At 54.0% G+C, this 22491-nt stretch overlaps 1 protein-coding gene across 2 annotated transcripts in view; it reads right to left on the minus strand.

The window, feature by feature from the left end:
- Window positions 1-8856: 8856 nt before the first annotated feature.
- Window positions 8857-22491, minus strand: part of CAMK2A (calcium/calmodulin dependent protein kinase II alpha) — a 64159-nt gene continuing 50524 nt past the window's right edge. For both annotated transcript variants that reach the window (XM_022590119.3, XM_089909547.1), the window contains 4 exons: window positions 22191-22239; window positions 15551-15626; window positions 12838-12932; window positions 8857-9089 (listed from right to left, as the gene is read on the minus strand). In XM_022590119.3, coding sequence (XP_022445827.2) covers window positions 8857-9089; window positions 12838-12932; window positions 15551-15626; window positions 22191-22239 — 453 coding nt within the window. The remainder of the gene's footprint in view (window positions 9090-12837; window positions 12933-15550; window positions 15627-22190; window positions 22240-22491) is intronic.

A 22491-nucleotide genomic window follows, 5' to 3' on the forward strand; every position in this document is an offset into this window, starting at 1 on the left:
AATTAGGGGCTTAGCAGTCGGAGAGGCAGGGCTTGCCTGGGGATCCACGGTGAGAGTGGCCTAGAGCTGAAGCCAGGCCCAGGGCTCCCCACCCCTGCTCAGTGCTCTGCTTCCTGTCTTCGCTAATCTCTGTGTCCATGGACCCCTGACCCTGGGAGGCTGATGGGGGGCCCCGGGAGGCAGTGGATGTGCCTGGCTGGGGTGTGGTGGAGGGGTGACCTGGGGCCCTCCATTCCTGTTCTGGGAGTCATCAGAGACCGAGAGGCACCGAGATGGGGCCGTGGACCATCTGCCGTGACTTCCAGCCTATGATCTGTGAGAGCAAATGGGGGTGGGGGTGGGGCAGAGGAGAGAGAGGCCACACCATTGGGGCAGCCATATTCCCAAGGTCAAGTTAGGGTCAACAGATAACACCGGGGGGTCTGCTGGTTATCTTGCTGTTTGGTCCTCAGTAGGCCCTGCCCCCTCCACCACCCCCGCCAAGTTCATCTCTGCATGGTTCCCTGAATAGGCCCAGGTTCCCTGACCCAGTGCCTTCTCCATCTACCCATTGGAATCCTGTCCATCCTTTCAGGTCCCACCTCCATACAGTCTTTATCACCCCCAGGTATGGACTCCTGGGGTCTTCAGGGGAGCTGGCTCAGCCCTACATCTGGTGAGCCCTGTCAACCCAGCCCTGCCCAGCCCAGCCTGCACAGAGCACTCACGGTGTTCTGAGCCAACCCATTTAATTTCCGTGCAGTTAAGACCCTTACATCACGCTCTTTGGACCCCAGAGTACTTGGGGCAGCACTAGGGCACCATGGGGGGGCGGGTTGCTACTCAGCCACACAGACCTGGGGTCGTTCCCTGCTCTGCCCCTCCTGGCTGTGTGGCCTTGGGGACCCACAGTGCCAGTTCACCGCTCTGCACAATGGATGCAGCATCAATCTAAAAGCAGTTTCTTGGTGGCTCTGGGGACAGCGAGCGAAGAGTTAAGACAGTCCCAGCCCCTCTGAATTCCACGTGACGCGGGTTGCAGAGCCTCCGGGTCTGCGGTGGACACTGTTCTCCAGACTCATTTTTTTGCTAATGGCTCATGGAAAGTTTGGCTCCTTGAGCTCCAGACCACTCCCTCTGGGGCCCGAGGCCTTGCTGACGCTGGTCTTGCCCTGGAAGGGCATCCAGAGCCGCCTCCCACCCGCGGAGCCTTGGTCAGCACCCCTACAGTACGTCTGCCTGACTTCCTGCTGCCTGACCTTCTCCCCCAGGACTGAGCAGCAGCCCGCCCCCTCTGGCCACATGGAGGCCTCCTCCCGGCGCCCCCATCCAGGATCACTTTTCATTTGGGGGAAAAAAGTCTTTTCCCACTAAAGCCCACAGCATCTGTGAGCTGTATCCCTTCGAGTATTGGAGTGGGTAGCAGCCCAGGAGGACTTGGACATCCGCTGGTCAGAGCCCAATCTCGACCCCATTGCTCACTGGCTGTGTGACCAGCTGAATCTACTGCCCTTCTCTGAACCCAGGTGTCCTCAGATGTCAAATGGGGAGAATAACTTTCCCCTGGCAAGGGATTAAATGAGGTAATATAGCTGCTTGATGCCTATTAAAAAAAAAAAAAAAGATCAGAATGCTTAACCTAAAACGTGGCATGTAGAAATTCTCTTCAGGTGTCATGGTTCTCAAGAGCCTGCTCTCCCTTGCACAAATAAAGAAACAGGCCTAGCTCGCTCCTCCAACCAACGAACCCGGGGGAAGGAGGGCGGGGGTGGTGTGCTTGGAGCCAGAGACAGGCCAGGACGGAGCCCATGGCTTGCACCTTCCAGCTCCATGGCAAGTGCTTTGGAGGCTAGACCAGCGTCCCCATCAGTAAGATGAATGGGTTGGACAGGAACCGTGTTGTGCCCCACAGAGGTGGCTGGAGGGAGAGCTGTGGGCAGAGGGGAGCTCTGTGCCCCTGCCTGCCCAATTCAGGCTTTTGCCAGTGACCATGCCGTGGAGAGCTACAGGGGGAGCACCACCTCTCTGGAGCCAGATTCAGGGCTTGTCCCCTCTTGCAGGATGGAGTTATGAGTAGGAGCCCTGATGGTTTCTGCAGTGAGCTTAGGATGCCCTGCCAAACCAGTCAGCGGTGGAGGATGTGGTGTGGGGCTGGGGGGAGTGGGACAGGAATAAAATCCTCCGGGCCAAAAGCCTTGCTTTGACCTTGATTCTGCTGAGCCAGGTTCAGGGTCTCAGAGAGTTTGGGGGCTTGGGGTGACGGGAGTCAGAGCCAGGGGAGGGGCCGATGGTCAATATTGATCTAGCTGAGTCAGGGGAGCAGGATGGGGAAGCGGGAAGGCTGGGGTGGGGCCTGCCGATAACTGGATCTTCCAGCTGCCAGTGTGACTGTGGGAACCGGGGAAGGGGGTGCTCAACACAGAATTCCCAAACTGGGTCCTTGCTAAGACTACAGCCGCCTGGAGCCCTGCCCAGTCCAGCATTTCCTAATCCCTGCGGGTGGAGCCTGAAGTATCTGTATTTTTAGCAAACTTCCCGGGTGATTCTGAGCAGGCAGCCGAGTTCCCATATATATTTGGGGCCCACGGGTTCACCCCTGTTGCTGTAATCATGAGGAAACTGAGGTCCAGAGAGGGAAAGTAACACACCCAAGGTCACACCGGGAGAGAATGATGATAATCCCCCCCTTTTTTCTTGTGGGACGAGATAGTCCACTTCTAGATAACTCCATTCACCATCTGCTGTGGCCCAAGGCCCTGGAAGGGATGGCCGCCCAGAGGGAAGTGGCCTCTGAGACCTTTGCGGACCCAGGTGGAGAAGGGAGGGTGGGGCTCATCCCAGGAGGAAGGACAAGGAGGGGGGCCATTTCCACAGGACTGGACCTGCCCCACCTTGCCCTCTGCAAACACTCCCAGCACCTGCTGGGGGACGTTCCCTAAAAGGTATACTATGGCCCTGGTCTGGGAAAGGCCATTTCCATTGCTTGGGACCCACCCATGCCCTGGAAAGGCACACCTCCAGCACGGTAGGTTCGGGGCACTCTCGGCCTTCTGACACCTCTGGCCCCCTTCTCCCCGCTACCTGACCCACTGTTCTGGGCTCTCAGCCTGGCTCTTGCCTGCATTCTTCCGCCACATCTCAGTCTGCTGAGCACCCACTCAAATCCCCTCCAGAACCCCCAGTCACTGCCACGCCCCTCCTACTCTTTCTTCTAGAGCTCCCACAACCTTCACACCAGGGCCAGCCCTCATCCCAGCCCACCCTGAATGCCGGTTCTCACTTTCTGGGGTGGCATCAGGGATTCCTGGGGGCAGGAGACAAGCTAGCTCATCTCTGGGTCCCCCTCAGAGCCCAGCCCGTCTGCCGCATGCCCTAGCAGTTGTTCGGAGTGGTTCCTATTCCGAGTCTCACCTCCCTCCCTCCCTGGGCCATTTTGGGCAAGTACTGCCTTCACTTTCTGCACCACCGCGTCCCCTGGTTCGTGGAATGAAGAGAATAGTAGTGCCCAGCAGGGGGGTGAACTGAGGGTTGTGAGCGCACATATAAAGGAGGTCAGGTGTGCACACATTCCAGCAGCACACATTTGTCAGGGGTCTACCCCGGAGCAAGGATGATGATACCTGCTGCGTGCATCCTGAGCGTGGATCAAGTGCTGACCGCCTTCAAGGAGCACACGGTTATGTAGACACTTGCTCAGGTGACTTCAAACCAGCACGCTCTGGCGAGGTGGGTAGAGGAGGTCGCGGAGCTCATGGAGGGACCTAACACAGTGCATGCTGGGAAGGAGGCGGGGCCTTCCCGGAGAAGGTACCGCAGCTGTGTCCTGAAGGGTGCGGAGGCGTTGCTATGCACCGAGCAAGGAATAAGAGGGCAACCAGCCCTCTGCAGTGAGTTCTGGCGTAAATGGGCAGTGAACAGGTGGAGACTACAGGTGTAGACCACTAAGAGATGAGGCAGCAGGTGGAAGGGATAGGGGTCAAAGAGATGGGGTTCCCGAGAATCCCAGCCACTGTTTGCTGGCCATCCACAGATGGAGAAACACAGACCAGGGGCCTGGAGAGAACAGAGCTCTGCGTGTTTGAGTCCCGGCTCTCTGTCTTGCAAGAAGCCTTTTTGCCTCTGAGCCTCATTTTCTTCATCTTCAAAATAGGGCTGTTGTAACTGGGACAAGAGGTGTGAAAGCACTTTGTGAACTGTAAAGGATCATGCCTCTGTAGATAATAATAGTGCTTTAAGTGGAGCTGGTACTTTGCGAGCTAAAGGATACTTCCTGAGGTCTACTGGAAGCTCCCAGAGCTTCGCAGGCACACAGAACCCCGGACCTCCTGTAACCTGCTCCTAGGCTGCCACCTGCCGGCAAGTGCCTGCAATGGCAGCCCAAGCTCTCAAGTCCTTCCTGCTGCCCAGACGGGAGATCCAAGGCGCCTGAAGGCTCAGGTCCAAGCAGTCCTGGCGCTGCCGTGCCAGGCTCCAGGGCAAGAGTGCAAATGAAAGCCTTAGGTCCCCCTGCGGCCCGCTTCCTTGGGCTTTTCAGCCTTACTGCCAAAGTCCTCACGTGTGTGAGGGGCACATGCCCCATAGGCACGGCCCCCCCTGGCCGCCTCACAGGCCAGCAGGCAGGACAGACCCAGAAAGCAGCTGGCGTGGGAATTCTGGAGCCCAGACACCCGTAGCGTGGTCTGGAGAGGACCATCTGCTCCAAAAGTCACAACCCCCCAATCTTGTGGAATCAGGCCTCTTAGGTAGGGCGGGGCATGGCTGGGACTTCGGGTTTCGCACTGAAAATTCCATGTCAGCAAACGGAACGGTTGGTCACCCTCTCATGGCCTGAGGGGGCCAAAGCCTCTGCATCACCACCCTGGCCCAGCCTGAGCAGCTTGGGCTCAGGGACCCACACTAGCCTCTGACGCAGCAGTGGCCTCCCTTCTTCCAGTAAAGCCAGCCCGCCACCCCTCTCAGCAGCCCCAGCACAGGGGAAACTTTCCCCGACACTAGTTTCACAGATAGTTTGTGGGTAAAGAGACCCTTCCTCCCCCTCTGACATTCTCCAAACCCCTCTCCAGGGGCTCTGAGGCCTGGGGGCTTGCCTGTGAGGTTGGGCGGGAGGAAAGGGAATGGGTGGGGAGGGACTTCTTCTGGAACAACCTCCTCATTATACAAGGAAACCAAGGCCCAGAGGAGAAGAGCCTGGCCCCAGGCCCCCGACGGAGACTCTGCTGTTGGCCACTGGAGGCAACTCACGCCTACCCATTGCTCTTGTTAAGGGCACTCCACGTGCCTGAGAGGGAGCCAACCCCATCCCAGGCTCTAAGGCTGGGGCACGTGGTGCAGGCATAATCCCACAGTGATTGGCTCAGACTTAAGCACGTGACCACGTTAGTCCAATCAGAATGAAGACCTGGGCCTTCATTTTGCAAATGCCAAGAACTAGAACGGGAAACTGACGAACTCTCCCAGTGCCCTGCTTGACCAAGACAGAGAGACAGCCAGTGCACAGAAGTTTGTAGCTATTTATTGCACTGAAAACACCAAGAATAAAACAGACACCCCTTCTTCCCCCCAACCCCACAATAGCAGAAAGTTTGAGCAGTGGTCATTCAAGTTCACAGCCACATATTTTAAAAAAGGAAGAACGGAAACAAAACCCCAAACAAATAGTAACAAAGAAACCAGCACAGGGAGTCTGGCAAATACATCCCCAAAAGGGTCTCCCTTTGACGGGAGACAGGAGGCCAGGGGTCAGGATCAGCGCTTGCTGGGCGCACACCCGGGAGAATGCTTTCCCGTTAATGTGTTTGCATGCTGGAGCCTAGGACTTGTCTTAGGTTTGGAGTTTTTGCATCTGCAGGATGTTTGACTGTCTGGTGGGGTTGGGCTCTGGGCCGCGCTTTGTCTGCCAGTCTCCCCTGCCTGCTGCTTTGGGATCACACCGGTGCCCTGTGGTCCACACCGGCTGGCTGCGCACCCACAGGCTTGGCCTTCGCAGTGGGGCCATCTTGGCCTGGGGTAGGGACCGGTCTCCACTTCTCTGGCACCCAGAGAGGGGCACAGTGGACAGGAGGTGCGTCAGCAGATGAAAGGCAGGACATTGGTGTCCTCCAGCTCAGCTCCCTCTGGTGGGGAACCGAGGGGAGAGCGGGGAAAGGACTTTCCCAAGGTCACACAGCAAGTCTGGTCAGAGCTGGGAATGGAATCCTAATAACCCCCAAACTGTGGCTCTTTCCCCCACAGTCCCCTGATGATCAGCAGAGGACAGGCACCAAAGGGGGGGATGAGGGGCAGGCGGGGGAGGGAGGGGGGACTGGCCAGGCCCAGAAAAGAACAGGAGTCCAGCCAGTGACTCACACTGTCAATTCTCATGGGCGTATTGGGCTTCACCTCACCATCCTGTTTGATCCCCCATCAGCCCTGCCACATAGGCTGGGCGGGAATATTTAACCCCTTTAACGGAGGGGGAAACTGAGGCTGAAGGAAGGACCAGACTTTGCCTTGGTAATGGCAGCAACCCCTCACCTTTGGCTTGGGGATGGCTGTGGGAGCTGGCAGATAGCAAGGGAGGCAGGCGATTTGGCTGCTGGAGCGCTGGGGTCACTGGGCCTTACTGGGAAGCCTTCTGGACCTGGGGCAGGCCAAATGCCCACCCGGGCCTTGGCAGCAGGGTCTCTGCCAAGGATAGAGTCCAGTGATCGACCAGTTTGGAGACCAGGAGGGCTGGGCAGCCTCTCTCCTGGCCTACGGCCCCCACCCAGCCTGCCTCACCTGTCCCGCGGGCAGGAACTCTTGAGAATGGGCCCCGCAGACAGCTCATGATTGGGGAAAACTCAGAAAGTCCTGGGTCACATCCCCACCAGTCCGGCTCCACTCAACACCCAGGATTCCCCAGAGGTTTGGGGGAATCAGAGACTCCTCCAAATCTTTGGGGATGTGGCTCTTCCTCCCCTAAAATCCTCCAGAGGGGAAAGTATCTCATCCTGGCAAAACACGGCCACACAGAGGCCAAAAGCACAGAGAGGCAGCAACATAATTCCGAGTCGGACACTGAGCATACAACCTCTATTTTTTTTTTGTCCAAAACATGTAGGTTGGTTTTGCTGAGTGTTTTTTCTTCTTTTCTTTTTTTTTTTTTTCAACATAGTTACTGCATATAAAGTCATGCAAAGAAAAACAGTGCAGACAGTAGATCCTGGTGGATGTACCAAGGCATTCCACATCAGAGTCAATCCCAAGGGAAGAGGGAAAGAGAAAGGAAGAAAGAGATGCAAACCCACAGCTGCAGGAGGAGGTGTGAAGAGGAGAAATCCCAGCGCTCTTTTTGGACCCGCATGAAGACACATGCTCGTGAACCCCCCAGAGCTGGGTGGGGGGCGCTGAGGGGGGTGTGCAGATGTGGGGGATGAAATCCTGGGAAGCACAGTAGTAAGGACCCCAGTTTGGGAGGCAAGCAAGGTAAAGTCCAGGTACTGCCACCCTGACAGCTTCCCCCACTCTCTCTGCCCTGATTTGCTGTTTCTAACACCTGATGCTTCTCCAGTCCGCAAGGGAACCTGGGGACTGAAATGTCAGAGAGATCCTTCCCCCGGGGGCTGAGTCCATCTCAGCCCCAGATAACCACAAGTGACAAAGTCCATCTCAGCGATGACCAAAAAAAAAAAAAAAAGACCAAGAACAGAAAAAAATACCTCTCAGCCCTCTTCCCACCTCCCTTCCCAACCCAGACCTTCTCACCAATTTGAGAGGTCTAGTTATTACATAAATATCCATTAACGCAAAATCCATTTACGAAACACACAGAAGTTTGGCTATAAAAAGGCATGCGGTCCAAGTAGAAGTGATACCTAAACGCCGTTTTCTTTCGCCCCCCAAAAGCAATCAGATTCTCTCCCTTGGATGTGATGAAGCTGGAATTCTCCGGGCCTGATGGAAGGGTGGAATGCGCAGTTAGTGTTGGAAGTAAATGTCAGCAGGAGGAGGAAGGAAAGAAGTGGGGGCACCCTGAGAGGATTGCGCTCCCCACACTGAGGGAGAAGGGTCGGCTGGAGAGCAGGAGAGCAGGACAGGATGGGAGAAGAGTTAGGAAGGCAGTTTGAGGCGGGAGGCTCCTGGCATCTGCTCCTCTCTCCCCCTCTCCCCTGGGGGAGGTTGGCTCGGGGGACTGGGCATTCTTCTGCCCTTCCCTAGAGGAGCCCGGCAGAGGCGAGATCAGGGAGAGGATCTGGAGGATGCCACACTCCTCCCAGCTCCGCCCCTCCTCCCCAGCCCCTGGATGAATACACAGCTGGGCACTGTGGCTTCCGGCCAAGGCAAGACCAGGCCAATGACAGCTGAGGGGAGGGGGGGGGTCCTCGGGTCCAGCACGCAGGGCACGTGGGCCTGAGGAAGCCCTGCCCTGGCAGGGGACGGGTGGTGACGGGGAGATGTCGCCATTTGCTCTGAAGTCATGATGGCTTTTCCGAACAGGCAGGTTTTCTTGACACAGGTATGAAGGTGACGGTGATGGTGGTGGTGATGGGATGATGTGATTGGGGGAATTCCAGCTAAATCCAAGTGGAAGAACCAGCAGCCACATTCCACGGACGAACGGTGGATCTCTGCGGTACAGTGCCCCCAGCCTGGTCCTTCAGCTGTAAGACATGGTATGTGTGGTGCGTAACGTGGGTGCTTCCGAGGGCACCCAGCCTGCCCACCTCCTTGGATAGAGTTCAAGCTGCCTCCTGTGGGTCCCCCCAGCTCTTCCCCCTCACCCCCTGGGGCCTCCAGGCCTGATCTCCTCCCTGTGGTCTTCCCAGCCGCCGGGTTCCCCAGCGTGTACCGTCTCCAGACAGGCACCACCCCTCCTTTAGATTATCCTGAATAACAGATGGCAGGAAGGAGGGGCTCTTACTGGGGCAGGACGGAGGGCGCCCCAGATCTGTGGAAGTGGATGATCTGCCATTTGCCATCCCGGCGGTGCCAGACGCGGGTCTCTTCTGACTGGGCCGTGCGGGGGATGCCGCCCGCATCCAGGTACTGCGTGATGCGGATGTAGGCGATGCAGGCCGCCTCGTCACCCATCAGGTGAATGTGGGGATTCAGGATGGTGGTGTGCACAGGCTTGCTGTTCCGGGACCACACTGCAGGCGGGGATGGGAGGGGGCAGAGGGGTCGCACCTGGGGGCCTCCTGCCTCGCTTCCTTCGCTTCCCCAATTCTCAGCAACCCTCTCGGCAGAGGCGCCTCTGCCTGCCTCGCTTCCCGAAGAGTGGGGCTCTGTGACAGGGCTCAGCTCCCTGGGAGTCAAAGCAGAACTTGTAGATGACAAGCTCATATCCCAGCTGAGATACAGTGGACTTCAAAACAAGCTGAATTCTTCAAGTGCAGGGGAATGGAATTTTCGAATCATAGTATCTCAGACACGCAGGTGAATGGGGAACCAGGTGAGCTTACACCAGAGTCTCAACCCAGATCCCTGTAGAGGCCAGGAGAGTACATTAACAAGGAGGCTGAACTGGATATAAGATGCTAAATGACAACGGACCCTTTGTCTCTGGGCCAGGGGGACAATAGGGAGTGGTGGAGACTGTGGTGAATAGGGCACCATGTCCCTTCTATGGAGGTGCCCTGCACACAGCTTCCCTGGTGTTTGCTATGTAAGTGGGACCCGTGTTGCCACACCTGATTTTTCAAGAGAATCTAGAAATCTGGATTTTTATGTCGAATGCCTCATTTTTAATTATTAGCATCAAATTCAAATTTAAAACATCATACAGACCACATGAAACATGTGTAGTCCAGCTGTGGCTTGTGGGTCCCTCATTTGCCACCTCTATTCTCAACATGTAGAATGATGGAAACTTGAAGAATATTAAAATTGTATAATCTTAGAATCTTGGAATTATAAGGATGGTGTTGGTGGTGATGGGGTGAAGTCGTGGAACTTTTCAGAGTTAGAGGGCAATGCATAGCTCTTGTAATCATGGCAGAACTGACAAGAGTACCAGAAACCAGCTCTCTCTATGTGAAATATTACTATTATTATTATCATCATCTTGGTTCTAGGAACTCTCGATGTTTTCAGCAAGATAGAAAACAAAAGCACAGAAAGACGATGACCTAGGGAGGGGCTGGACAGGGATCACCGGGATCTTGGCTTCAGAGGAACCCTCATGCCTTTTCTTAGTGCAGCCCAAATGTATCCGAATCCATGGAGAGCTGATTTAAAATATAGACTGCCCAGCCCCACCCTTCGAGATGCCAGTTCAGGAATCTATAATATTAAAAAGCTCCCTCTCCCCGCTCCCTCCCCCATCCTCTGATTCTGATGCCCAGACAGGTTTGTGAGCCACTGATTTCCTGAAAAATGTTAAAAAAAAAATTTTTTTTTCCAGGACTTCAGAAAGCATCCAATAGTATCCACCCCTAAATATTCCAATCACACTATACCCAGGCTTTGGATAAATGACTCAAAATCACTGAGTCTTACATATGTAGACTAAGAGACTTTTACAGTTCTGGGACCTTGGACAGAGACAGTGCAGAGCTTTTGTGTTATATAGGCTTGGGGGTGACCTCAAGGTCAGAGGTCAGAGGTCACCCCATGGCCCTCCCACAAAATGCAAGGAGGTCTCCATAAGCAGCCTTGACAGCATCTGGGGCTGGAGGCACTCAACACCGTCTAGTTCAGTGCATCCATTTAGCAGACCTGGAAACTGAGGTCCAGAGAAGCAATCGGACTTGTCCAAAGCTAGGCCAGTTTCTGAAAGAAATGCAGTAGAACCTAAAAGAAGTCAGTCTCGAGGTGGGTCTAAATTAGGACAATCTAGAACAATCTCCAAAGGGACAAACAGAGCTTAGTATTGTTGAGGGCACTGGGCCTTACTGTTGTCTGCCAGGGCTAGGGTCCTGAGGGTCATTTGTAAAGCAATGGCCACGCTCATGTGGTATCTTTTGAACAGACTCTAGGCTTCCGTTTCCTATCCTCATGGATAGAATGGGAGAAAGGGCCAGGTCCTCCCGCAGGATAAAGCAGGCAGGAGGGTGGGACTTGCCCCAGGGCAGGCAGTTACTCTGGGTCTTGGTCTTGTGGGTCCTTTGATGTGACCAGGTGTCCAAGCCCAGAGTCCAGGGGACTGGTGCTGTGATGGGGCTCACTGCCAGGATGCAGATCAAGGGCTAGCACAGCCGTCTGTGTTTTTTTTCCCTTTTGCCATCCCTCAGTCTTCAGAGCCGGTTCAGCCTGGTCTCTGCTCTGCTCTGTGGGGATTGTGGAATCCTCTGGGGAACCAGTGCCCCCCACCCCCCAGGACAGACGAGTATAGAGGTGGCCATGGTGATCAGCTAGGGAACTCCAGGGTGATGGGGACGGTGGGGTCCAGCCACCTCCCCTCACATTCTATCTCCATTGCTAGCCTTAGAAAATCAGAGTTTGATGTGTCAAAGGAAAATGCAACTTCCTTCTTCACGGCTTTTTGGGGATGCCCTTAAGCCCTCATACTCTACAAGATTCCATCAGACTGCGTGCAGGCAGGAGAGGAGTGACCATCTAGGGGACACTAATGCCCGGGTGAGCGGGGAGCACAGGGAAGGAAGGAGGCGCTGGAGAGAATCAGGACCGGGTTCTGCCGCCAACTTTCTGGGTTCCTTTGGACAAGTCATTCCCTTCTCTGGACCTCTGTACAATGAAGAGTTGGGCTAGATCCAACTTCAGTTGCTTAAGTATCACCTTTATTTTAACCATCTACCTGTACTTACTTTATGAAAATATTTCCTTAAATTGATTCACTTTATTAATTTATATGAATTTATTTTAAAAGAAAACTTTCTAGTACAATCATTAATGAATAACCAGTCTCATAGAATACAATTTTAATAATAAGTCCAGTTAAAATAAAACCAAGTTATGTAATCCTAGCTCCATGCTCTTGCCTGCAAGGGATCTGAGCCTGAGGCCACTCTCTTTTTGATAATGAGGTGAGTTAGAAAGCATTAGGTGCTTAGGACAGACTAGCGTTAAACTGACCCTTTCCTCTTGGCGGAGCCGGATGTATTGAAAGAGAATTTAGATAGGGACAAACTTTCTCACTGTGTGAACCAATGCTGTTTCAACTGGTGTCCACATGCACCGGAAATCACCTAGCATAGCCTCGGTGGTACGTGCCTTCCCTCTGGGGGACCCTGGATGTGCCACTTCTCAGGGCCTCCCTCCGGGTCCTGAGCTGCAGGAGTCTAACCTGTGTGTGCTTTGGTTCGTCCCCGTCTGACCCCTGGCCAAGGTGAGACACAGACACAGGCAGAAAGCGCCCTAGGTCAGGCCCAGCCTCAGCCCCCTGACAGCCCCGGGTTGCAAAGCTGCCAGGGTCTCTCCTGCAAAGGAGAGGCCCGGGAAGGACAGACATGCGGACAGAGACCCAGACACATAGGCAGAGCACAGCAGTGTGAGCTTTGTCCTCTCCTTCCCCGACTGCCCACCCACGGGGGCACCTGCACAACAACAGCCCGTGTGCCAGCTTGCGACCGGCTGGGCAGCTGGGGTGGCTGCAGGCATCCAGGTGACTGTAACTTGGGGGTGTGCCCTGGTGGGAAGGCTCCCTTATCTGTAGAAAGGGAAGAAAGGTCTTCCCCAGGCCCTACCAGGGTCATGGGCAGGCGAGGGCTGGGAGGGCTTGTCACGCTTGTCCCAAGTCCCCATCCGCAGCCACTGGCGTCGGACGGTCCAGGGTTCGGAGAGGGAGCCAGGATGGTACCAACCCCTGTCCACACAGGACCTTCCTCTTCGCTGCCTCCTCAGCTGCCCCGGGGGCCCTGCCCGTCACCCTGCTGTGCCACCTGGCAGGACACGGAAAAGAGCAGACAACAGGCAGCCCAGCGGGAAGGGATTGCTCACGGTTTTCAAAATAGAATCGATGGAAGTCCAGGCCCTCGACCAGGTTCCCTAGGGCCTCGGGTTCGAAGGCTGTCATCCCGGGGTCACACATCTTCCTGGGGGGAGGAAGTCAGAGGAAAGATGGGCTAGGGTGGCCTCTCAGGTGCACCCCTCTAAATTCCAGGGGCCTGGACCCCGGGAAGGCAAGCCTGTGAAATAAAAGTGACTGCACCCACCTCACAGGATCAGTGAGGTTGGCGGATGGGACAGGGCTGGTCCAGTTACGGTGTGGGGCATTGCTGACTGGCTAGTGCCACTGAGAACTGGGAAGCCTGGGTCCAGGTCGTGGCTCTGCCACTTACAGGTTATGAGACCCCCAGCAAGGGGCTTAACCTCTCTAAGCAAGAGCACCATGAATGTCGTGCATTGTACACTGCCCCAAGGCGCCGGCGGGGATCATTCAGCCCGTACACTCCTCTCCAAATTACATCCCCCGACCAGGGCAGCAGGTCCATCAGAGAGGGCTTTTCCTAAATGGTCTTCCTCGGGTGGGGAGACATTTTCCTTCACTAAAGTGAAGCAACTTCTGTTCACCAAGCAGGTGTGTCCCTGGAGGGAGTGCGTTCTGCTACTTTAAACAAAGTTGCCCTATTGTTGGCCGCAGCCCTCCTGGTGAGCCACACTTTCCTCTTCTGTAAGATGAGGAAAACAGCATTCCAAGAAGTGATGCCTGGGAGGAAGGAGTGCAGGGCATGGCCGAGGAGGCCCACTGCTCTGCATTTTCGGCTCGGTGCTCCCACCCAGGTCTGTTTTCTGGGAGACCCTGACAGCCAGACGGAGGAAGGAAAAAACTGTCTCCCCCACCCCTAGGTCTCTGGGATCTTCTGTAACACAACATGGACCCCTGTGATGATGACAATGAAGCCAGGGACAGGAAGCACCCCAGGCCAATCAAAGATCCTGACACGGGGAGGGACTGAAAACAGTGGAGGAGGGCACGGGGCCAGCATCGTCTGAGCTGGACGCCGTGGGGAGAGCAGGGCGCTCTGCCCTTGCTCTGCCCTGACTGCCCTGTCTCTGTGACTCCAGACAACTCGCTTCTCCACTCAGGACCTCACATTCTCCAGATGGATTAGCCAGGAGCTGGGGGGTTGTGCTCAGACCATATGGGATGCTCAGGACCCTTCCAGATCCAGAATCCTCTAAGGCTGGGGGTCTGAGCCCTGACCGTCTGGAAGACTAAGCTGCCCCTGGCCAAGAGGAGCCCTTCTCCAGAGGGTCTCTGGGTGTCCCTGCCTCTGAAGGACCCTCTGCTCCAATTCCATTGTACGTGTAGGGAAACTGAGGCTCAGTGAGACGAAGGGGCTTATCCAGGGTGACACAGGGCCAGACTCGGCACCATAGGCCCCAGAGGTCGTGGCAAGTGGTCAGAACCTAGATTGGGCTGCAGATGCCAGAGGAAGTGACATCACAGAGGTGGGAGGCTTGGGGTCCATAGGGGCCACCTCTCTTTCCCTTTCTCCCTGGCTGTGTCCTTCCAGAGCCACTCTCGGGCTCTCCCATTGCTGACTTAATTCTTTCTAGGACCGGATGCAAAACCCGTTCAACAGCGCATTTCCATGCTTTTATGCAACCCGCAGGGGCACATGTGCACACACACCCGTGCACACCCCTTGTACACGCAGTCACAAACGTGCATGTGTGGGCAACTGCGTCACACTCACATGTACAAACGGCCTCCGTCTCACACCTGCACCTTCCAAGATCCTTGTTCCTCCAGAGACAATCAGTAGATGGCTGGGGCTTTGCCACCCGCTGCTGCTGAAACCCTCCCACAGTTAGGATGTGCCTGGACTGCCAAGCCTTTGAGAGACAAACTTCAGCTCCTGGACATAGTGGTAACCAAGATCAGGCTGCCCGAGGAGCAAAGCCCAGCCCAGTTATTCCCATCTCACCTGAACCCAATAAGCAAAGGTCATCCTGCCCTTAGTTGGCAGCTTTCGTCCACCAAAAAGTATATGTGGGGTCTTCAGGCCCACGCCTCTTTAGCTCTGGCCAAGATGTTGAGGCCTCAGCCCAGAATCCTGGCTCTCCTGGGGGCCAGCGGAAGGCCTGCTTCCAGGCCAGACCAGCAAGGCTCAGGGTGGCCACCAGGGGGCGCTCCAGCACAGCCTTTGCACATAGCTGCCCCTCCAACAGCTGATCAGGTGTGTAGAGGATGTCTCACACCACCTGTTTCATATCATGCTATTTTTGTGCACTCTGCCTTATCCCCAGAGGATGTAAGATTCCTTCTGGAGGTTCTTTTGCTCACCCCTACTCACTGGATGTACAAACGCTATGGGTTCCTGCCTGCTTCTTCTCATCTGAGGTCATAGGAGGTCCAGGGTGAGGCCCCAGGCCCATGTGGCAGGACCCAGCTCATCTCCTGAGGAGGTCCATGTTGTGGTGGAGACCCACCCACTCTGTCCTTGGGGAAGCAAAAGAGTTTTGTTGGAGTTCCTCCTGGGGAACAAGATAGGAGCAGGACTGAGATATAGACAAGTATTGTGAACAGAAAGCTTAATGAAAGCATAAAGTCTGAAGGCAAACCAGAAATATGAGTTCAGCCTGATTCACAGCACATGCAGAGTGAGTAAATGAGGGTCAGAGACAAGGACCCCCAAAGGTAGCCATCAGCACCCCCTGATCAACAATCCAGGCGGGACATGCAGAATGGACCCAGCCGACTCACGTGTAGGACTCAAAATCTCCATTGCTTATGGCTTCAATCAGCTGTTCTGTCACTTTTATAATTTCTTGTTTCCGCACTGTAAGGCAGGAGGGAACACAGAGAAATAATAGCGATAGTGATTGGGAGGCAGCACCAGCCACAGCTTCCTGAGCCCCTAACATGCGCCAGACCCTGTCCTGGCACCTGAGGGCCTCAGAGAGATTGTCTCGTTTATCCTCACACTGTCCCTGAGTATCATTACTCCCATTTCATGGAAGAAGAAACTGAGGCCCAGAAAGGTGAAAAAAAAAAGTGTGAAAGTTCCCTCAACTACAATGGGCAGAGCCAGTGTCTTAGTTGGCAGCCTCTGCCTCGAAACAGCATGCATGATTCTGGCTCTAGGTCTGATTTGAACCCAGGTCTCGAGTCCAAAATATGCTTCTCCATTACCTTGTTTTGCCACCCTGAATCCAAGCAAGGTCACCTGTGGAGGTTGTCACCAGCAACCATAAACCAGGGGCTCCCCCGTGGTCCAAACTGGGGTCACTAAGGGCGGGCTTAGGGCTTACTCATCCCTTAGGTCTGAGTCAGTTTTTGTTCCATTTGGGCGCCTATAGGAATCAGGCACTGAGCCTTCCAGAACTTTCTAGGCAGAATGAATCCCAGTTGCTGACACCTGGCCTCCCCTGTCCACCACTGAAACACCACAAACAGCTGCTGTCTTCCTGGTAGAGGATTAGACATCAGTTTTCTTATCAGGTGTGTGATGTTCTGAGCCCCAGTTTTCCCATCTGTAAAATGGGGACACCATCACCTCTCATACGTTCAATGCTGAACAAGTTGTGTAAAGAACCCAGGCTTCAGTACCAGACAGGCTTCTTCTAAATCCCAGCCCAGGTCTTTACAAGCTGTGCAACCGTGGGGCACAAGGTTGTTTTCTGGTCCATCGTATGGAGATGACAATGCCCTCGTCCCGGAGTTGTTATGAACATGGGATGAGATGATGTGCCTGAGGCACTTGGACCAGAGCCTGGCACACAGTAGGTATACACTGTAAGTGCTGCCTCCTGTATCCTCCCACACTCATTACTGCATCTGCTCCTCACAGCCTGGGGGGTAGGGGGAGGCGAGGTCAGTTTCCCCCCATCTGACACATGAGGAGACCGAGCCTCAGCAATGAAGGAATTTGAAGCCAAATGTTCTGGCTCCCAGCAGGGCTATCCTCCCAGAAGCCTCAGGCGTGCTTCCCGGGGCCAGGCCTGCTTCCCTTCCTCCCACAGGCTCAAGCTTAACCCCCAAGCCGGTCAGTGAGCTGGCCTGCTGGAGCAGTCTCAGGTGAGATGGGTGGACATGTTGCCCATTTCTCAGGCTGGGAGCATGGGAGGGAGACGGCTCCTGGAGGAGGCCTTGTCCCTGCCCCTTTCCTCACCAGTTGCAGGTGCCATCCCATCCCCCCTCACACTGGGGAGCTCACCTCAGGCCCAGAGGATAAAGAATCACAGGACACCCAGGCCGCAAGAACTCTTGGAGACCAGGGACTCAGCCTGCTTATCCAACCCCAATAATCCAGCCTGCTTATTGGGGAAACAGAAGCTTGGTAAGGGGTGTGACTTGCCCAAGGACACAGAACATTTTGGGTGCAGAGTTTGGCTCCCAGCCCAGGGCCTTTTCCACAGGACCCAGGAGCTCTAACGCGTTCCGTGATGCGTTGGGCCCACATGCTTGTCTCTTCCCCAGCTCAAATATGAGCTCCATGGAGGCTCGCTGATCCCTGGAGCCTGGAGCAGGCCTGGCCAGGCATTCATTATGGAGTGAGTGACTGCGCCAGTGCTTAAGCCGCGAATCTTTGAAGCCTCCCAGCACAGTTTCATGCGGTTCTCTCCTCCCCGTCAGAGACAAGCTCCAGTCACCGTGGAGGCAAAAGGTGAAATAGTCTGCTCCAGCGGACCAGCCGCCCCGAGCAGACTGTGCAGCTCCAAAGCCCATCTCCCTCCCTCCCACCACCTGCCCCCTCAGGGCAGGGCCCGGTGCCCAGCGCAGCTCTTAGCACGTGGTGGGTGCTCAGTAGACGTAACATCACTGAAGTTACTATCTCCAATGTCAGTCACCACAGTGAGCCGCTAATTCTTTATCTCCTGGCTCTGCAAAGATTCACCAGGGCTGGGAACGGGTCTGTCTTAGACCATGAGGTCAGCCGGGTGACTCTGGGGTCTTGCCTCGGGCTGAGGCGGAGGCAGCTTGAATGAATGAACGAGCAGATGGACCAAATCAGGGTCTGGGGCTGCTGGCCTTGCCCTGTTCCCTGGAATTGCCCAAGTTGCCTTGTGGCCTCTGTCCCTAGGAGCCCAACAGCCCGGCCTCCTCGTCAACTCTGACCTCCTTCGTGGAAGCTGGGGATTGAGGATGGGGAGAAACCCACCTCCACCAGGAGACACCTCGTTCCAGCTGCTCCCACATGAAATCAGGGTGATGATCCAGAGCGAATCCACATGCTTTAAGAACCATCCACGGCTTTAAGAACCCTTCCCACTTGACATTCCACGAGCCCGTGCTTAATGCCCTGTCTCCCGTGGGCCGCTTCTCACCACCATCTCAGAGAGGCTAGTCAAGTGGTCCAGGGCATGGATTCTGGAGCCAGACCCCCTGAGTTTGGATCCTGGCTCTGCTACTTAGTAACTGTGTCCCCTTGGGCAAGATACTTCCTCCTACCTCAGTTTCCCATGTGTATAGTGGAGCTACTAATAGTACTTACCTCACAGGGTGGTTCTGAGGATTGAGTTAAGAATATATCAATAAAAATAACTAACACACATATGGTCCTCACTCAGAACCAGCTACTGTTCCAAGCCCTTTATATCGACTCACTTATGTAAATAATGATGCATTGTGTAAAGCACTGAGAGCACTGCCTGGCACTCCATAAGCAAGCGCTGTGATTACCATCACTGGAAAGCTCTGAATTGGAAGTTCTCCCTGACGACAGTCTCTAGCCTCTAACCCGGGCAGGGACACTTCCCAGCAGCCTGATATATGATGGCTCAGTTTTGCTTGGAACTTTGGGGCTTGCAGCCTGCCGGGTAGGCCACCGCACTGCTGAACGGCTTTTGCCATTTGCATCCACCTCCTTCTTTCAAGTTGCAATCTCCCCGTAAAAGCCCCTAGTTATAGTTCTGGTCTGCCTTCCGGGATCCTTCAGTGTGTACCTGCTTCTCCAGGTGCCTTCCCCCACCAGTCTTTTCTTCTCAGGGCTGAAGGCCTCCCGCATGTGGTTCGCAGGATCTGGCTCCAGCTGGCCATCTATTTTCGAGGGTACTTAAGCTGCGCAGTTGCCTCTCTGAGTGTGAGCACGCTATCCCTGATGTGGCTTGAATATTGCAGAATATCAGGTCTAGGGTAGCGCTCTCTATCCCCTCCCCAATTCTGGACACTACACCTCTATTAATGCAGCCTGAGACAGTGCCTAACTTGGCCTCCAGCCACTCAGGACACCAAGTTTGCCAACAATTGAAGCCTAGCAGGCAGGACTCTCCCTAGCTTCATTCTCTGGGACCAAAGATCTGGGGGTCTGGTGCTCCTTAAATCTGGAGAAATTCACTCTGGTTCTGAGCCCCTCCCATGCCCTTGGCAGACCTATTGCTCTACGAAAGATTCATCCAGCGGCTGCTCAGTGGCACCCTCTGGCATTTCTCATCTGCCAGGTGTTCACCCAGACAACCAGGAGGGCTCCGCTATAGATGGGAAAGCTGAAGCTCCAGAGAGGTTAAGGCACTCTCTCAAGGTCACACAGTATGAGGAGGCTGAGATGGGATCAGCATTCCTGACTGATATTTCCTAGAATGTCTCTGCCCAGATTCTAAGGCAGCTCTTTGGGTTAGAGAGGAAATTGAATTTTCAAGGAGCTGACCAGGAGGAGATAGGGCGGTGGGGAGGATGTCTGGCAGAACCCCGTGCAGCTCAGAGGGTGAGAGGCCTGTGTATTAAGCCTGACGGGCTCTGAAATATTAATGTCCCTTTCTTTGCTGAGGGGAAAATGTTCCCTGGAGGATGACATTTCTAATTAACTTTAATGTTAGGTCAGAATCCACCCCACCAGCTGCTATTCTCACTTAGTAAGAAGACTTAACAAATTAACACCAGAAAATGGTTCTCTGGAAACTTTCTCTGAGGCCTGGAGAAGCTGGGGGAGGCACAGAGTTCCTCTCTCCTGCCAAACAGGGGGAGGAGCTCCTGGCTGAGCCAGCAACTCTTCCATCAGACATGGCCTTTTACATGTGTGGAAACTGAGGCAGGGAACGGGGTCCCAGTTTTACCATTAATAACATTGACATGCCCTTTCTCTTCTCTAGGCCTCAGCCTCCCCTCTTTATTTTATTTTTAAATTAAATTTTATTTTTTTTGGCTATGCTGCACAGCATGTGGGATCTTAGTTCCCCGACCAGGGATCAAACCCGTGCCCCCTGCAGTGGAAGCGCAGAGTCTTAACCACTGGACCGCCATGGAAGTCCCATCCTCCCCTCTTTAAAAGGGGCATAAGTGAACTAAAATTCAAGACTTCGCAAATGTTCCCATCCTGATAGCTCTAAAGCAGAGCATAATGACTGTAAATGTCAGGCCTCAAGGATGTAACCCAGAGCCGTTACCCCAGGTGGAAAATGTCTTTAACGGGTCACATTTTACATTAATAGCGCACACAGATTTTACATTCTATTCCAAACATTTCTCTGTCGGTTGAACATATAAATATTTGTCTTAAAATAATCTTTGAGTAAAACTGACGCTCCAAGAAAACGTCATATGGCTTCCTGTCATTCAACCATAAGCTCCAGTTTGAAAGAAGAGAAATTAAGATTTATTAAACAGTGGCCATATGCCAAACACTGTGTAGGCACTTTAGACACAGCCTCTCATCTCATCTGCACAGCAATCCTCTGAGCTTGATACTATTATCATCTCTTTACTGTTAAGGAAACTGAGGCTCAGAGAGGTTCAGTAAGTTGTCTAAGGTCACCCAGCAGGTGGACTCCAATGAAGAATCACAGAGCCAGTTTGCCTCCACAGACCCTGTCTGCTCTGAGACCAGGATTATGAAGCCACAAGTCTCCTCAAAAATCCCAGCACCTTACAATGAGCCTCAAATATGGTGAATGTCTCAGAAACAACCTATCTCGGCCCACCACAAACCTATGGAATCAGATTCCACTGGAGCAGGGCCAGGAATATGGTTAAAAATCATACTTGAGGGACTTAGAATGCTGACCTGATCCCAAGGGAATTCTTCGAGATAATGCATTTTGAAGGTTGTCCCTGGTGCTTTCATAGACGCTTGATTTGCTCTGGCACCAGGCTATGGTGATGGAGTGACCATCTCCTGCCCCTGCTTTGCCCCAGCTGGGAATGACCGGAGAGGGACACACATAGGGTGGGGTTGGTCTTCCAAACATCGTGGCAGAGTCAGGAGGCAGTCAACGGCGTTTAGTGTGTGAAAACTGCCTTAAATAAGCCTGAACGGCAGCTGTGCAAAAATATTTATTACATAACAAAATGCTCTTGTCCCCATCATTGTATATTCTTTTAGAAGCAAATCATCTAAACTCCTGAAAATATCTCAGCTGGCACAGCTGTGATCTCTCCAGGTCAACGCTGTTTTTCTAGATTTCAGAGACTCCCCAGGCATCTCTGACACACGCCGGAGTGTGAGAACCCCCTCCCTTGCCGGTCTCCCTGTTCCGGGGGAAGAAGAAGGGCCGGGTACAGGCAGAACAGCAGGGTGTCACTAACTCGTCCAAGGATCTGGTGTCCCCTGGGCGGAAGCCAGCGCTCCATCCTCCCTCCTCCAAGCTCCAAGCATCTTTCCACACGCCAAGGCCTCCTCAGCTGAGCCAGGCCCTGGAGCCACACTGCCTGGGTTCATATCCTAACTGTCCCCTTTACGAGCTCTGGGACCTTGGGCCAATTTACTCAACCCCTGAGTTTCTGGGCTGTCGGATGGGGTTCATCACAGTACCTACTTCTTAGCTTGTTGTAAAGCTCAGGTGACTATCAAGCACTTGACACAGGTCTAGCACGCAGCAAGTACCCCATAAAAGGCAGCCATTTTTCCTATTACCATCCTATTATTTCCTCTCTTACTATCAGATCACCGTTATCTGGGGTCTTGCTCCCCCTTTCATCCGAGGGCTTGTGAAGACTATTAGCCACTGGCTATAGTAGCCCCCGCATTTTGGGTCGGTCTTAGGCAGTGTTTCCCATATTCCAGTTTGTTGAATTTCCTATTGATACATTTTTGCTTTCCCTTCCCTTACTATAATTACTTCAAGTTTTTAAAATCAACTTGTTTTTTTTTTAAAATCCAAAAACACTGCCAAAGGAAAATGTATACTACTATGATACATTTATGACTTGACTATGTTAAATTAATTTTTTCTAATACGTGTTAAAGCCAACACATAACTGCTACCATGAGAAAAGTCCATCCAAGCACCTCACATAGGGAAATGGCACCCCACTGTGTACCCAGTCTATAAGGAGCCAAAGCGAGGCTCTTTGTAGAGAAACAGGACACAAAGCTGGCCTTGCGGTCCCTTCAGGCCGGAGACTGTCGGCGAAGGGGGCCTGCCAGGAGGCCCGGGGGCCCAGATGCTGAAGGCAAGACCCCTCCTACCTTTGGTGTCTTCATCCTCAATGGTGGTGTTGGTGCTCTCTGAAGATTCCTGCCAAAGAGAACACGGGAGGTGGTGAGGCCCGCTTGCCAAGCGGGAAGAGGTGTGGTCTGCCTGATGCTGCGGCCCCGTTGCCGTAAGCCTCGTGGGCTCTGCCATCCAGATGCTGCACTGAAAACCCTGTCAGACTTCCAAGCCTAAGGAGGGGAGGGGCCCAACTAAGCAGGTGGCTGGTGGCTGGTGGCGGGGACGGGGGTGTAAATGAAGGGGTGGATGTGTGGAGAGCCCTGGCCTTTCTGGAAG

The sequence above is a fragment of the Delphinapterus leucas genome, chromosome 3, assembly GCF_059928025.1.
Source record: "Delphinapterus leucas isolate spDelLeu-1000000601 "Yukka" chromosome 3, BTC_Dleu_Yukka2, whole genome shotgun sequence".
Lineage (NCBI taxonomy): Eukaryota > Metazoa > Chordata > Mammalia > Artiodactyla > Monodontidae > Delphinapterus > Delphinapterus leucas.